Source organism: Pithys albifrons, chromosome 8 (genome assembly GCF_047495875.1).
Source record: "Pithys albifrons albifrons isolate INPA30051 chromosome 8, PitAlb_v1, whole genome shotgun sequence".
Taxonomy (NCBI): Eukaryota; Metazoa; Chordata; class Aves; order Passeriformes; family Thamnophilidae; genus Pithys; species Pithys albifrons.
This window is the reverse complement of record NC_092465.1, coordinates 37,830,236-37,847,703: the sequence shown is the minus strand read 5'-3', so window position 1 is coordinate 37,847,703 and position 17,468 is coordinate 37,830,236. Positions and strand designations below refer to the sequence as shown.

The following is a 17,468-nucleotide window of genomic DNA, read 5'->3' as shown; positions in this document are numbered from 1 at the left end:
CGAACTTGAGAGACAATGCTGCTGCTGCTGCAGATTATTTTCCTCCTCTAGGTCTGAAATCACCTCACAATCAAGAGGGGCTCTGGGACTGCTCTCCTGGAAAGAAGCTCATGGGCCTCAACCTGCCAGGAAAGCAGGACAGAAAACATGCAAACAGCATTTGTGAGAGGATTAGTGCACTCACAGCTGGATTTGGCACAGGATGGTGTGTGTGATGGATTTATGGAAGGGATGAGGAATTGCATGCTGGCTGCTTTGATAAATGTGCATCTTTGAGGTATGGCTAATTGTCCCATGAGAATAAAGGAGATGCCATTAAACACAGGAGGAGAAAACACGCAGAGGGAATTCTGTAAGCGATCCCAGAGCACTCGGAGGGGGAGTTTGGCTTCAGGTGAGAACCTGAGCAAAGGTTACCACAAGGAAACCTGGCTGTTAACTGCAATGACAGCAATTCACACCTCTGACTTCAATCCTGTCCCGGTGCCTCCTGACATCAAATGTCCTCCACTATTTATCACGCTTATACATGTGGAAGCTGAATTCAGTTACAGTCAAAGGGCTGCATTTTGGCCCGGGACCCCAACATTTGAGCACCACCTCCTCTCCACAGCGTTGCCTTGGGGGGACCAGAGCATGAAACTATTTCAAACCTGCGTCTGCCTGGCAGTTCCCAGCACATTAAATATGCACCACAAAAATGTGATTCTGTGGGTGATGTTTGAGGTACTAATCACCCCTGCAAAGTGCCCCCACCCACCGATGCTGTGTGGGTGGGATGGTTTGACCCAGGCCTTCCCTGGTAACCAGGTGTAACCAGGGCAAGGTTCATCTCCCGGGTATTCCTCACCTGGGTTTTTTCCCTCCCACGTGACAAGGGTGGATATGAGAGGGAGATAGGAAGTGGCCCAGTCTCGTGTTTTCCATCGAGGGTTGGGAGAGGGAGTTTTGCTGCTTTCGGTCCCTTGTCAGAGCCACGCAGGAGATCAGAGAGAGGACGGGAGGGAGAGAGAGCGTGAGAAAGAGCTGACCATCCTCTGAGAGTTGTTGGCAGGACTGTATTGTACTGGTCTGCTTGGGGGGTGGGTGGGGGGTCTGGTAGTACCTATTTGTTCTGTTTTGTCCCTTTGTTGTCCCTGTTCCCCCCTTCCCTTTTCCCTTCCCTTTCCCTATTGTGGGTGCAGACTGTATATATAGAATTGTAAATGTTTAGAAATATACTTGTATACCCTGACTTAACTCAGTTTCTTTCAACATTTTTCCCCCTTTTCCTTTTCCCCACTTTGAGGAGCAGAGGGTGAAGGAGGGACAGCTCGGGGGCTTGGAAATCAAAGCAAACCCCAGACAATGGGGTAACCCTACCCCAAACTAACCTGGCAGCCTGAAGCTGTCCCTGCAGAACTGGGACCCTCCACTGTTTGGCAGATGGCAAAACTGACTACTTAAGCTTTCTTAAAACAACAGAATACTTCTACACAAGGATCTTTCAAGGTTTGGAATTGCAGATTTTGGAACACACGCCTGAAGTCAATCCAAAGGTCTGGCTGCTTCTCAGTCCCAGCCATTTCCCAGGCTGGATCTCCTTTGCTCTTAGGAAAGGAAGCCCAGAGCATCCATCCACTAAGGCTGTGGGGAACCAGAATGGGAATAAATGTATCCACAAGCAGCTAGGAGGGAGTAATCCATACAAAGAAACATCATTCACCACCAATATTTTGGTTCAGTATTTATCAGACTTATTTATTGAATATGTATTATTTACCTCACAATGTGATTGTTAGTAGAGAAGAAATTGATTTGCAAGAATCATAGAATAGAATCATAGAATGGATTGGGTTGGAAAAGACCTCCAAGATCATCAAGTCCAACCCTTGGTCCAACTCCAGTCCCTTTACCAGATCATGGCACTCAGTGCCACGGCCAAGCTCAGCTGAAAAGCCTCCAGGGATGAGGAATCCACCCCCTCTCTGGGCAGCCCATTCCAATCCCTGAGCACTCTCTCTGCAAAGAAGGTTTGGGCTTTCTGTTGTAGTAGATCTTTTTCAGAATGTGTAGCCAGTCACCATGGCAGCACCTTCTAAAACTTTAGTTTTTATGGCTACATGAGGGAAGGGGCAGAGGGATACATGGTTTGATGTATCACAGCTAGTGCTTTGCCCAGAGAGTCCAGTGCAACCTCAACCCATCATGGCCTATCCTGTGCAGACAAGTGTGTCCAGAAACCTTCTTTCAACCTGACAGAACAGCAGCTCTGTACACAAAAACACATAAAAACAGCTCGTGGGGAACCCAGATAAAAGGGAAGATAAACCACATACTCCTTTTCTTCAGCATAACATGGCAGAGCACTGTGGGTGTGCTTGTGAAGAGACAGACATGCTGATCCAATAAGAGGACCTTTCATTAAAAGTTCATGTCTGTAATCTGTTTTTGCCCAATTAGTATGTGAGGAAAGCATTAGGATGCAACACCTTTAATTTAACAAACCAGCAGATTTATCTATTTCTCATATAACCTCAACTGCACAGTACTTTTCCCCTCCACTGCCTCATCAAAAATAGGATTTGGTTCCAAGCAAACATGTTGAAGCAGAATCCAACTGCAGCTATGGAACTATTTTTTCTAATGGATCCCAAACTTTCTATCAGTTCTTAAATCTTCCAGTATCACTTCTCATTCCTTCTCTGTCAAAAGCAACAGACTTAGGTGGTATGTTGAAATTTTTCTGGCAAACACCTTCGTGTTCTCCTCCCTTCACCCTTCCACACCTATAAACATCCATGGACCAGCTTGACTGGCCTCTAAAAATTTACCTTTACTTCTCATGGTTATAATAAAAATGAAATGAAATAAAATAAAAATAAATGATCAGTGTAATATAAAGCGTTTGTTTATGACGTTCAACAACAACATAATAGTTTCACTGAAATGTTGTGCTCTTTGGCTGAAGCTTCTCCCTTGGGTTCTGAGCTGCCCAGAGTAGAAATCCTCTACACCTCTGAACCTCCTACTGCACTGCACACACCACAGGCCTGGGCTGCAAGAGACATGTTAATATAATATCAACTGAGTAAATTTAGCCATTATTTTAACTTAATTCAGGTATTGTGTGGTCAGTGGTCATCTGGTAGAAACATTATCACACATATACACACACCAAATTGCTTTTTTGCTAATGACTCATTTGTTTTATTCTTGCCTCTTTCAAAAAAGCGATTAAGTTGAAAATGACCTTCTGAAGATTGTACTTGTGGACCAATCTTTTCATTTTTAATTACTTACTTTGGTTTAATTGTTACATTAGGAACTATTAAGAAAGCAGCCAGCTTCATAATCAATAATTTAATTAGAGTTTTAGGACCAAGAAGTCAATGCAAATGTTATTCTGCAGCCAGGCCTCTCCCAAAGCCTTTGAAAGAACTTTCCTCTCATTTTGTTTCAAAGTGACATTGGCGACATAAAAATTAAACTCCTCCTTGCTGCAATCTATCATGCCCACAGATTATAGATGTACACAGGCAGCTGGGAAGAAGTTCAGACTCAGGTCAATCTATTCTCTGCCCAGACAGGAACACAACCCGCTTCTCTCACTTCATTTCCAAATAATCAGTGACACAGCCAAGCGCCGGCACTGGGCGCTCCCACGCCAGGAGCCACGGGAAGCATTTACTGGAACCTGTAGCCACACTTCTCCCCTGGCTAAAACTTCAAATATTTTAAATTTGTCTATTTATAGCTCTCTAGTTACTACTAATGTTCTAAGATAACCAGCAGCAAGTGAAAACCAATCCACTCTAATTTTCCAGCAGATGAAATCTCCTTCAATCAGCGGGCAATGGATGCCCTCCATCCCCGCACCGCTGCCTCTGTGCCTGCCCTTGGAATTTTGCAACCTCAGTGTCAGGGACACATCACAGGGAGCTGTCAAAGGAGTGGGAATTGCTGCCTGGAATAGGGATGTCCCTCGGTCGTAATTATAGGCACGTGTTCCACATGACTCCATCGCTCCACAGCGCCCTGTCCGGGAGCGGCCTCTGGCTGAGCGCTGGGAACGCCTCCCCAGCACCGCGGGTAGCTCAGGGACCATCCCGGGGAATGCGAGGGGATCGGTACAGGGATGAAAGGGAGCATCCCGGGGAATGCGAGGGGATCGGCACAGGGATGAAAGGGACCATCCCGGGGAAGGCGAGGAATGAAAGGGAGCATCCCGGGGAAGGCGAGGGGATCGGCACAGGGATGAAAGGGAGCATCCCGGGGAAGGCGAGGGATGAAAGGGAGCATCCCGGGGAAGGCGAGGGGATCGGCACAGGGATGAAAGGGACCATCCCGGGGAAGGCGAGGGAACCGGCCCAGGGATGAAAGGGACCATCCCGGGGAATGCGAGGGGATCGGTACAGGGATGAAAGGGAGCATCCCGGGGAAGGCGAGGGGATCGGTACAGGGATGAAAGGGAGCATCCCGGGGAAGGCGAGGGGATCGGTACAGGGATGAAAGGGAGCATCCCGGGGAATGCGAGGGAACTGGCACAGGGATGAAAGGGAGCATCCCGGGGAATGCGAGGGGATCGGTACAGGGATGAAAGGGAGCATCCCGGGGAAGGCGAGGGATGAAAGGGACCATCCCGGGGAATGCGAGGGGATCGGCACAGGGATGAAAGGGACCATCCCGGGGAAGGCGAGGGGATCGGCACAGGGATGAAAGGGACCATCCCGGGGAAGGCGAGGGGATCGGCACAGGGATGAAAGGGACCATCCCGGGGAAGGCGAGGGGATCGGCACAGGGATGAAAGGGACTATCCCGGGGAAGGCGAGGAATGAAAGGGAGCATCCTGGAGAATGCAACAGTTGAAAGGGGAGCATCCTGTCGAATGCAAGGGAATGCTCACAGGGATGAAAGGGACCATCCTGGAGAATGCGAGGGTTGAAAAGGGAGCATCCCGGGGAATGCGAGGGTTGAAAAGGGAGCATCCCGGGGAATGCGAGGGTTGAAAAGGGAGCATCCCGGGGAATGCGAGGGTTGAAAAGGGAGCATCCCGGGGAATGCGAGGGAATGGGCACAGGGGTGAAAGGGACCATCCTGGAGAATGCAAGGGTTGAAAAGGGAGTATCCTGGGGAATGAGAGGGAATGGGCACAGGGATGAAAGGGAGCCTTAAACAAGGACAGAAGCTTTGGTGGAAGGCACTAACCCTGAAGCAGCGTGACCTGCCGGGAGGGATGGAGGCGATCCGGACTGCTGGGAGGTTTGGGAGCTTGGCACCAAAGGGGATCCAAAGACAGGCACACTTACAGGTGCCAGGGAGGGGTCACGGCGCTGCTCCAACCCTGGGAAAGGCAGTGACACGGGAAAGGAGCCAAGGCGTGCTCACAGGGAAGTTAAACCAGGCTGGGCAGCGCTGGAAAAGCCTGGCCTGATGGGTGAAAACGTCTGGCTCCGGGAGGGAAATGAGGCAGAGCCTGCAGGGAAACCACCACAGGAAGGAAAGCATCAGAGCACCTGTTGCTCTGTTCTCTAGTGGCAGCTTAAATAACTGTGAACATCATGATGAAAAGGTGTTACTTTAATCTAACTAACTAACTACATCACTGCCAAGATAAAGCCATTTATACATTTCCTGTGAATTAGGAGTCAAGCTGAATATTAAGCTTTAACACACCCAACTGTCTTGTCTTCTCAAAGACTCCTCCTTGAAATGAAGAATGTAGCATTTCTACTCTGTGGAGTCAAGGCAGGGGAAGACAACTCCTTAACAGAGGTTAAATTCCCACTGGCAACTCTGACATCCAGTGGACAGGCCTGGGCAATGGACCTTTTAAGAGCCACTAATTCACCTGAAGCTTTAGAATCATGGAATTGTTTCGGTTGGAAAAGAGCTTTAAGATCATCAAGTCCAACTGTTGAGCTTTGCTGATGTAAACTTGTCTGATGTAAAAGGTTTAGTCTAATTTCAACCCAGTTTAACAGGGGGAAAAAAAGCCTGTGAGAACAACGGAATACACAGTTTGTTACACTTTGGATTTAATGGTTTGATTTGGGAGCAAAGTCAGGAAGACAAGGCAGAGGAAGAACCAGTGAGCAGTGACAGACCAAAGGACAGCAGCCCACACACAATTTAAGGGCAGTGGTTTTCCTGCCTCTCAGAAAGAAAAACCCACAGCAAAACAGGAACAGAGAATCTTTTCTTGCTTGCATCTGGGTCAACTGATCCAAGTTGCAGTTACATGTTCATTACTTGAAATATTTTATTTCAATCTGCCTTTTGCAGAAGTTGGTTTGGAAGAAAGCCAGAATACAGCATTTTTAAAAACTATAGTGACCAAATCAAGTTTTTTTTCCTATTGCTGTTCAGGATTAGAAAGAAATCAAGACATTTTTCCTTATCCATACTTCTGGTTTTGACAAAATTGGCACTAAGTCTCCAGGAAAGCATCCCAAGGAGATTTAACATAAACCTCTTGAAATTTTATTTTTGTCTTTTGTGATATTACTTCTGGGAGAAAACATAATCTGTATTCATCATTATTTGTTCTTGATTTCATATTTTACTGTGACTCAAATTCCTTTTCATGTTAAGACAGGGAGTTTTAAAATATGAACCCATTATTTACAAATGTGTAGAACAGAATCAGGAACACAGAATTTGTTACATTTCATGCCAGAAACTGAACTTATCTTTGCATGTTCCTTATTTACAGCAAAATAATTCCATTACACCAAGAGATTTGGAGTCTGAAAGGAAGAGCTCTTTGTCTCCAATACTGACAACTTCAATCTTTGACCTACTTTTGAAGAGGATTGATTTGGACCATAAACTGCCTGTCAAAGAGTTTTTAAATGGCCCATCCTGTCTATCCACTCAGCTCTTGAATTCATTCCTCAGGAGTTCAAAAGGGTTCAAATAGACCTGACAAATCCAATACCCTCAGGATATTCTGACTGGTAATTTTGTGTCTAAGGTGTTTACTTGGGGATAAGTCAACTGGACCAGGCCAAAAGATACAAGTTAGACCAGATTGCTTTTCCAAATGACTCCCTTTGGTGGTTCAGTGCTTGTCTCACGCACCTGATCCCTAAATACTCTGACATTTTTCCTGGAGTTCCCTCATGAATGCCCACTCTAAAGGAAAACAGGTGTAAAACCCCCCACCACAGATCAGCAGCATCCCTGCAAAGGTCTGGGTGTACAGGTGTAAAACCCCCCCCCACAGACCAGCAGCATCCCTGCAAAGGTCTGGGTGTACAGGTGTAAAACCCCCCACCACAGATCAGCAGCATCCCTGCAAAGGTCTGGGTGTACAGGTGTAAAACCCCCCCCCACAGATCAGCAGCATCCCTGCAAAGGTCTGGGTGTACAGGTGTAAAACCCCCCACCACAGATCAGCAGCATCCCTGCAAAGGTCTGGGTGTACAGGTGTAAATCCCCCCACCACAGACCAGCAGCATCCCTGCAAAGGTCTGGGTGTACAGGTGTAAATCCCCCCACCACAGACCAGCAGCATCCCTGCAAAGGTCTGGGTGTACAGGTGTAAATCCCCCCACCACAGACCAGCAGCATCCCTGCAAAGGTCTGGGTGTTCCCACAGGCTTTAAACCTACCAGCCAAAAAGTTCTGCCAAAATTCATGCTGAAAAACAAGAGGTCTAAAAGATAATTTATATTTCACTGTAAGAATCAAAAATAGAGCAGGATATTTCAGGGAATTACCAACTTAAAAGTGAGAAAACCAACACTAAAATAATAAGTGGTTTAAAAGGTAATTTCATTAGAAAAAAAAATTTAAAAAGGTTATCTATGGAAATTATTGGTTTGGAACAATGCCAGTGTTTTTAATCAAGAGTTAACTAATTTTCAGGCACTACCCAGTTGCAACACAGCTAGGCTGTCCCATGCCAAAGACATCACAAGGTGGGAGAAGATGGGCTGTATTGTAAAGGAAAAAAATTTCAAGACTGCAGCTTAGATCAGCATCATTGTAATTATTCTCCATCCACATGAACCCCAGAGCAGCCAAGGGCTCATCATTAAAATGCTGCACCACAGCTGGCACCTCAGCTGACAGCTCCAAATGTGCCGGGCCCACGTGTTTATTCATCCTCTGGTAGGACACAGTGTGAAAGCCCTTTGCAAGAGCCACTGTCCTCAAATGATCTCTGGGCCTGCAGTAGGAGCCCTTTACAAACTGCAGGAATGCAAATTGCACCCCCTCAAGCTCCGAGGGATTTACTGTGCTGTTGCTCTGAAGACACAGGCAGACTGTTGCAGGATCTCTGAATCTGGGGGGCAGATCATGAAGACCAAAGAAAGAAGAGACCCAGGGACTGCCTCAGCTGTAACACCCAGAGAACAGGGTGGGGGCTGCTGTGGGAAAGGTGGTGCCTGGCAGCAGGGCTGTGCCCCCACTGCCTCCTCTGCTACCAGGTGGGGCAGCTTTAGGGTTCCTGCTGTTGCCCAGAGTCCTGATTGCATGGAAACTCTGCCCACCCTTGGCTAATATTCAAAGGATTGATACGGACATTGTGAGTTCAGAAGCCTCAATTTATTAGGAAATAATGCTTTAAAAAGGGCTGCATGTAAGAACCTTTTTAACCCAATGCCACACTGGAAGACAAGACTCTGCCCTAAAGAAGCATCCAGTTGCCTCTCCCTCTTTTCACTCTTTCTTCCTCATGTCTTTCTCTGAGTGGAATGGAGCCCTACAGGTCCTGCCTGCACTGCTGTTTGAAGCATGGCTGTAACACCCCTGAACCACTTCCAGGGGCTTAGAGAGAACCAGTGCCTGCCCACCCCCACAGGAGCCTGAAAGACTCTGCCTGGATTTCCACTCCCTTGCTTTGGGGCAGGGGAAATTTTACAGCAGTCTTTGAGGAGTCTAATGGGCACAGCCAGGTTCTGGATCAATGACAATGAGTTATTACTGGGAGCTATTTGCTGCTGTTCGGGCAGGATTTGGGACAATTTCATTCTGCTTTTTCCTTTTTCCTCTGAGATTGGTGCCTGCATTATTCATCAAGGACCACACTACCTTGGAGCTTCTAGGTTTGATTCAGCTGTTCAGACCACAAATTACTGTCAAGGACAAAATCTGTTGCTCCGAGCCAGAACTCATATCTGGTCACTGTTCCGCTGCACTGTCTTACCCCTGTTAAAGTCATCTCCCAAAGAGAGAAAAGCTGATACATCCTTGCTGCCTTCCTGGCTGGATGTCAGGGGTGTGAGTTCAATAGTGGGGTGGAATGGGATCCCTGAATTTGTGTTACACAGCAATCCTCTGCAAGAGGAATACAGAGACACAGGACTCCTCTTAAGCCACAGGGCTACACCAAGTGAAGTCAGAATTACATCCTGGATAATTAAAATAGTAAATTTGAGTATCAGTGACCACTAGAGACCAAAATGGCCAAAAAATATCAAACAATATACCAAATGCTCAGCATTTCACAAAAATCAAATAGAAAAAGAGCATTGCATGACTGACTTTTTACAGAACTGTGAGTGTGTTGAACTTCACAAGAACAACGTTTCTGATGGGAATGGGACTGTCTGGTTATGGACACACAAAGTCTTCCCAAATTCTGGTCAGACACGTTTCTTAGGGCATTACTACTGAATGCTGCCTTTTAAATGAGGGTCTCTTCACATTTCAGAAATTAAATATCCAGTTATAGAACCTTACAAAAATCAGAAAGCAGATGAGATAGTTACTAAATCACTAAGTTTCAAACATGTAGAATGAAAAATGAGAGTACTTTCCCTCCCCACTACTTAATTATTCAAGTGTATAAATATTTGGTATTTTATCTGTCTCAGAAAGATGCACCTTGGCTTAAATATTATCCAGACAAATCTGACTGGCCCCAAGAGCTGTGGGAAATGCAGGTGAGTGGCAGGCAGCTTATCAGGAGAAGAATGAGCTCGGGCAGGTGAACCCGTGCTCTGGGGGTAACACGCTCCTTTGCACACTTATCCTGGACACACTTTGCAATTCATGAGCAGAGATGCTTATTCTGATGTGTCAGCGAGAAAATATTCTGGTGAAAAGCCAGAGTGTGCTTGTCTTTCTATGAAACTGGCAGCGAGAGGAATAAATTCCACAGCTTATCTTGGCACGAGAGGCATCAGCTTCACTGGCACGAAACTCCTACCAGTGAATTGCAGCCTTGGCCTCATCCATCTCAACTACTGCAGGGTTGGCACAGCACGAGGATGGTTCCCATCCAAAGCCAACACCAAACCCTTAATTCTCCCAGAATGTTTGGAAAGAGCCATAATCACCCAAGTACTATTCATCCTCCTGTGTGTTCATTTCCCTACAGGCAACATGTATCTTAGGTTTAAAATTACAGCCAGTGTGCTGTAGATATTTTTAACCACTAGATCTTACTCCATGTTAGCCAGGGAAAAAAAAAACAGGAAAAAGTAACTCCTGACTTTTCCAAAGTCTGCAGGCTGCATTACAGCTTCAGCTTGGTAATTACTAAGATTTATGTTCCATTCTGCCCCAAATCCAGAGCTCATTGTCCAATCAACTTACACTGCTTTGACTTACAGTTCTCTGTATCCACTATCTTTAATAATAAAGAGCTGACTAAACTTAATGATTGAAGAGCAAGATGTGATTAGTAATAGGAATCTAATTTATGAGAAAACAAACTAGAGTGTGGTTTTCATGTTTCATTAAAATTACCTTAAATGTACTCCTTAATGCTAATTGATCTCACAGAGGTGAGAAAATATTCTCTTCCAAATTAATGGGAGAAAATAATTCACCTTCTTTCTGGAGGGAACACTTCATACCATTCAGCATTTAGAGGGACATGGCACCTTCACAGTGATTGCACCACTTCAAGTGGTGTTTCAGTGTGGGCACATACCTCCAATCTGTAAGATTTCCCAGTGAATGGAGGGAAAAATTCAACAGAATAAACACACAACAAAATGCCATATATAATGTTTTCTTTTCACAAAAGGTCCTTCCTACCTTAGCAAAATTACCCAAAGCTTAAAACAATGCTAGTGAGCAAACACAGACCAAGGTTTCAGCTTCAGTTTATCAAAGGCAAACTCTTTGATGACTCTGTTAATTTGCTATGAGCAGATTACTGGGACACATGCAAGACAAAGTTCCTGGCAGAATTTATTGAAAACCAAACAAAGCAGAAATCTATTTTTCCACTATGTATTTAATTTTTGTTTGTATTTCAATAATTCTTCCTCTTTTTGAATTATTCATTTTTGAATATCAAATATTCTTACAAACCAATGTGTTTAAGAATAATGAGTCTTGACTAACTTCATTTTAACTCATTGTGCTTTATGCCCAGGATTATGATTATTATTAAATGACCTTCTATTCAGTGTGTTTCTATGATCCATAAATAGAAATTGCCTAATGAGCATCTCAAGTATTCCACTGCCATTTTTAGGGAGGTTTTCCTTATTCTGTGTTTGTATAGATCTGATGACAGCACGAATTCATACACAGCAATAGGGCTTTGACTAGTTCCTCTCAAATCCCTTCCATGAATACACCTTTGTCTGTTCTGGGCTGGAGTCTTGTATCTTTACACTGTTTGGGAAATGCAAAGTGATTGCAATACCAACTAGAAGGAACAATCTGAGAATTTCAAAAGTTGTCTGATGACAAACCCCACAACTGCAGCAGTAATTGTTACATTTTCTGATGAAACAGAAAAAACTTCCTCTTGCCTTGTTCTCATATTCTACTTGAGCAGGATTGGCCTATTTGGTTTGCAAAGCAGCAGGGACAAATACACTCTGCAATGCACTCAATCCATTTATACCTACAGCAAAGAATGAAGGTTGAGAGGAATAAAGGGGGAGATGCAGAGTTTCTGTCACTACCTACAGGGATACATTACAGAGAAAATAATACATATTCCATGAGGAATCAGCAGACAGTTCTGGGGGCGAGGAGGCAGATCCCTTCTGGAGGAAGAATAAATACAGTAGCCTTTTCTGCAGCTTGTGTTTCTCCTGTGGCACTTCCCCCATTTCCTTTGTATGTGACTCAAAGCACGTGCCAGGACTTTTGCAAGCGAGCAGACAACAGGACCTGTGGGAAGCCCAACAAAACTGCCCCTGGGCTGCTCTGCTTGTTGAGCTGTGACAGCACAGGGTGCAGCACTGCAGTCCTGCAGACCACACCATCACTGCTAAATCCACCCCCACCTAATCCAGCTGGTCGTCTGGTCATCTGGGCACATATTCATTTGTTGCACTGGGATGACTCTGTCATTTCAGATGCCAATTAAGTGCCATGTGTTGATTTCTTGGGGCAGAAGATAATAGCTGTGTTAGTGAGCATTCTACTGCCACACCACCCTTACTGCCTGTTTTGATTGGACCCTGGCTTTCATTTTTCTTACACCACACACCCCACCACCTTGCCTGAACTAGGAGACACCAAGGAAGAGCCTCCTTACCGTTCTGCAGTCCCAGAGAGATAAAGTCTTGTCAGCAGAGCTCGTGAGAACAGTGTTGGAGAAGGGAAGGAACTCAATGCTGTTGACTGAGTCTTTATGGCCACGCAACGTGTGTCGGCATTTCTCACTGCAAAAGAAAATAACACAAATACAGCACTTGCCATTCAGGGCAATAAAAGCCAGAGACAAGTTTAGGTAAATGAGTAACACAGTTTGTGTGTCTCCCCCACACTGACATCACCCAAACACTATTCATCACCCAAACATTACACCACAGAGGCAACAATAAAACCCAGTCAGATGGTTTTTGCTTCCCAGGAGTGAAGGTATAAAGTGGAAGGTAAAAAGAAATGGAGTAGAAGGTAAAAAGAAATGGAAAAGCAGGTTTTAAAAGACTGAATCCTAAGGAGCCACAATGAAAGCACCACTTGGTGTTTCCTGGGTGCATCCTCAAAACCCTTGCTAATGTAGAAATTAAAGGGCACGTGGATGCAAAGGTAGGATAGGAACAGACAGTACCATTTCCCTTTCAAAGGTATCACATTCCTTCTTGCTTGCAAAGGGTCTGAGAAATCTACTGGACTGTGCCAAGGTGCACCTTGGAGAAATCCAGAGTGCTGGCAACCCTGTTGTCCTCTCAAGGTCTTCAAACAACTTGTAGAAAGAGAGTGATGCCTGGGAGGACACCCAAGAGCCCTTTGCTCTGAACAAGAGGTCTCCCACCATGGATCAAGCACAGCAGTAGCCATTAGAAGTTCTACATTCCTGAAGCAGGTGTGAGGGAGCAGAGCTGAACCCCCAGAGTGAGGCATTTATCACGGCCTGACAACACCTCAGAGGGAATTACACTGTGAAATGGTTCTGAAAGTTCTTGCAAGGCTGATGACACCCAACTGCTGAACCTTCTCCCAGCCCATCAGCTATGCAGTAATACCCCAGAGCTTTTTGTTTGCTTTCTTGTCTTTTTGTTTTGTTTTCTTGTCTTTTTGTTTTGTTTTCTTGTCTTTTTGTTTTCTTTCAATGAGTTAATTTCTGAGACAATACTCTGATCCTTCTCAGCTGAGGGTAAGAACCTGATGCAAAGGGAACACAATCCCCTTGTAAGGAGCAGAGACACAAGCACAATGACACAGCTGTAGAGAATCCATTCCCTCACAATGTGATCTTTTGGATTTTGCTTTGTTTTCTGTGTACACACCAGAGTAGAACGTTCCTTAAAGTGGAGTGCAGGAGAAAGGAAGAGTCCAAGAATGCCTCACCAGGAAACTCAGAAGGTAATGAATAAATATGGGATTATTTAAACTGAACAGAATGGCAAAGGCTTAACTCCTCCAGAGGCATGTCAGGAGGAGAGACAGTGTAATGAACTGGCATGAATCACCCACTATGGCTGCACACAGGAGTTGCCCACACTGATACAGGTCTCACTCCATGACTTCTTTAGATACACATAGAAAAATAAATGTGCACTCTCTGTATTGTTGCATCATGGGAAAACATACAGGTAGGTGAGCATACTGTGGAAAAAACTAATCCATGTAAAGTCAGTAGCTGTTCTGTCCTCTTTGTTCAGCTGAGTCAAAAATAGTATGAAAAAATTAAAGCCAACAACTCATCATAAATCACTGCAGCTTTCAGTGAGAGCTCAGAGTTTTATTCCCTGCTCATGTGATTCTGACAGTAGAAACACACCTCCCCTGAGCTGGCTGCTGAATATATCATTGGGGCTTGCAAATTAGATTACTGGGTGGCTCTTAACAGAGAAATTTCTTACAAAATTTATTAAGGAAGCTGTCAGCAGGGGGAATTAAGGATGTGATCTTTTTTTCCTGCCTGTGTGCCAGCAGAAGATTCTCAGAGCTCTTGCAGGTTCTGCACTGGGAGCACAGAGGACGAGTTTCTGCAGAGCAGGTGCAGGCCAGGAGAGCTGCAAGGTTTGGATGGACACCACACCTCTCAGACCTGTTTTAGTGCCTCTCCATTTCCCAGACTGGAACCACGTGCTGTGCTGAGCCTGTCCCCAAAAAGGGAGGCCAGGAGGGAGATAAGTAGCTTCTAGGTAGAAATATTATCCAGGAAATAGATTTCAAAGAAGTATTAGATTCCAGTGGTATCATTTCACAGAATCTATGTTTTTCTATTACAGATAATACATTATACTATCCAGAGTTATCTGTTCTATAGCCTACATGTGTTATTTTATCACAAGGACTCATTTGAAACTAGTCATAAAGTATTGTAGCTGTTAGTGCTCGGTGCACCAGCTATCTGATATTCATGATCACTTGATATATGACAATAAAGTAACTTCAATAAAGTAATTTTTTTGTTTCGCTGTCTCATGGCAATGTTTTACACCAGAGAATTTGCCTTTTTCATCTCAGATCTTACACTTTTATTTGAGTATAGATATGCCATTTTTCAAAGGTGCCCAGTGATTTCCTGCCTGCCTGTTACACTGTAAAGACTCGGAGCTGCTGAAGGTTCTGACAAGGAAAATCCTGCTGGGTGCCTTTGTGGGCACTTCCTGGCTTTGAAAACACAGACAACTTTACATGCCACAGGGTGACAGTGTCCCACTGGAACAAAGGGGGTGTTTTCCTGTAATAAAGGAGTGTGAATGTTCTCCTCAAAGGCTGGGGGACAAGAGCATCTTCAACCTGCTTGAGAGGGCCTGGGGTGAAAGAGCACAGGAAAAGGAAGGAGGGGGAAGGAAAACAGTATTTTGTTTGAGAGGCACTGGCATAAGACATGGACCATCCCAGGCAGCAAGAACAGGCTTGTGAGAGATGAATCAGGTGCCAAAGCAGGAAGGCCCATTCAGAATCCCTTAGCAAGGTGAAAATGGCCCAAAGAAATGGACCATGACAGGAGCAGAAGGGAAGGAAATGATTTGCACTTTTCCATCAAGAACATAAACCCCCAGCCCTGCTGCAGCTCCTGCCTCTCTCCTCACCCCTTCCATATCACTGGGCACTGATGAGTGAGCTCTGCCTCTGGAGATTTAATTTACCACTCTGGTAACTGACTGAATATTCTCAGAACCTTCCTCCAGCTGCTACAGAAAATAAACTCATCTTTCCTTCCAGCTGAGATACAATTTCAGCAAGACTGTTTTGTATCCAGCTCTCTTCTGGTCAGAAAGGCCAACGGTTTATGTAGATGTTCTTTTTTCACAAAAAAAAAAAGTTGATATGAAGGGTAGAGCATCACCCTGTTTTTCATGGGAGCTCATGTTTCTACCCAATGCTTCAAGTTTATCTACATTAGAATAAATCTGCAGGAAAATTCACTAAGTTTTTTCTTCCATTGTGAACACACAGCCTCATGGATATAAACCACACCAGCTGTGAACATTCCTGCTTGGAAGACAGAGGGAATCATCTCTAAATAGCAGCTTAGGCATTTGCACAACTCTTGTTGCCCATATCCAGTGACAGAGAAGGAGGTCCTGAATAGATGATGCCACAATAGAAATACTGTGCAGCAGTTCAATATTTTGCACATTGTGTTCTGAATCTCACCTCAGATGCCAATTCCAACCCTCACCTGTGTTATTACTCTTTTTTCAAAATACCACACCACATTTTCTTGGCTCATGTCTAATTATCCTCAGTGTTCTATTTTTCTCTCCAAAGTCAATTCCTTCCCTTAAATCCAGGTAAGTTAATCACAGAATGGATTGGGTTGGAAAAGACCTCCCAGATCATCAAGTCCAACCCTTGATCCAACCCCACTGTGATCACCAGCCCAGGGCACTCTGTGCCCTGGGCTGGTGATCACAGTAGGGTTGGATCAAGACATGGTGGATTCTCACCCAGTGCCACATCCATAGAATGGATTGGGTTGGAAAAGACCTCTGAGATCATCAAGTCCAACCCTTGGGCCAACTCCAGTCCCTTTACCAGATCATGGCACTCAGTGCCACGGCCAAGCTCAGCTGAAAAACCTCCAGGGATGGGGAATCCACCCCCTCTCTGGGCAGCCCATTCCAATCCCTGAGCACTCTCTCTGTAAAGAAGTTTTTTCTGATATCCAACTTCAATTTCCCCTGGCAGAGCTTGAGCCCATCGTGCCCCCTTGTCCTGTTGCCGAGTGCCTGGGAGAAGAGACCAACCCCCACCTGGCCAGAACTTCCCTTCAGGCAGTTCTAGACATAGTTTTAGGCATATATAATGATGCCCATCAATAAATCAGCCTTCTTTCTACCTCACCAAGTTTGGATTTTTCTGAAGAGTTTCAAACATGGACAGACACTTATAAAGAAGCACACCTATTCCATGAACGTTGGCATTTCAATTCATCACACCATTATTGATAGCAGTAGCTCAACAGTGATGGGAAAATTTCACTTGCTCAGTTTTTAGAGACTTCTCTTTCGAAAATCACATCCTGGAATGGTTCATTCAAATTCCAAAGGGCTTTCAGCAAAACTGCATGGAAAACAGAAGATATGAAACATTTCCACTTACATCAGACTCCGCTGAATATTACCAGGCTGCTGCCTCTGATGTACAACAGCAGCCAAAAAATGCACCAGTTACATATTCCATCAACTGCACAGTAATTGAAAAGAAAATACAGACTGGGGGTCGGTTCCTCTTCTCCTGAATACCTTCCTGCTGCTCAGAGCAGTGAGAGCTCAGGAAGGACACCAAGCTGGCACAGCCCAGGGGGAACATTGCACAGCTCCCTGCTGCATATTCAGTGCTCAAGGCCACACAGGGTCCAACCTGCACAGGTCAGCACTCACTGGGGAGCCACAAGCCAGATTACATGTGGCCAATTCTCTTGCTGTTTAAAAGTGTTTTAAAAAAACACCCAACATCCAACACATGCATGCTGGCAATCCTGTGAAACCTGCCTGCTTCCCTGCTTTTTTTCTTTTTAAAGCATGTGGGTTTTATGTTCAGCTTTGTTGGGAAAATTGGGGGAGTGGAGGGTGATGCCATTTTAGTGATTAGTTAGGTAGTCATAATTACTTCTTTTATTGCTGTGCCATACTAAATCTCAGTTCAGGCATGGT

The 17,468-nt window shown here is 45.0% G+C and overlaps 1 protein-coding gene across 2 annotated transcripts in view; it reads right to left on the bottom strand.

Moving 5' to 3' along the window:
- Positions 1-17,468, bottom strand: part of SPAG16 (sperm associated antigen 16) — a 425,449-nt gene that overhangs the window by 158,581 nt on the left and 249,400 nt on the right. For both annotated transcript variants that reach the window (XM_071562395.1, XM_071562396.1), the window contains one exon: positions 12,443-12,569. In XM_071562395.1, the coding sequence (XP_071418496.1) occupies positions 12,443-12,569 (127 nt within the window). The remainder of the gene's footprint in view (positions 1-12,442; positions 12,570-17,468) is intronic.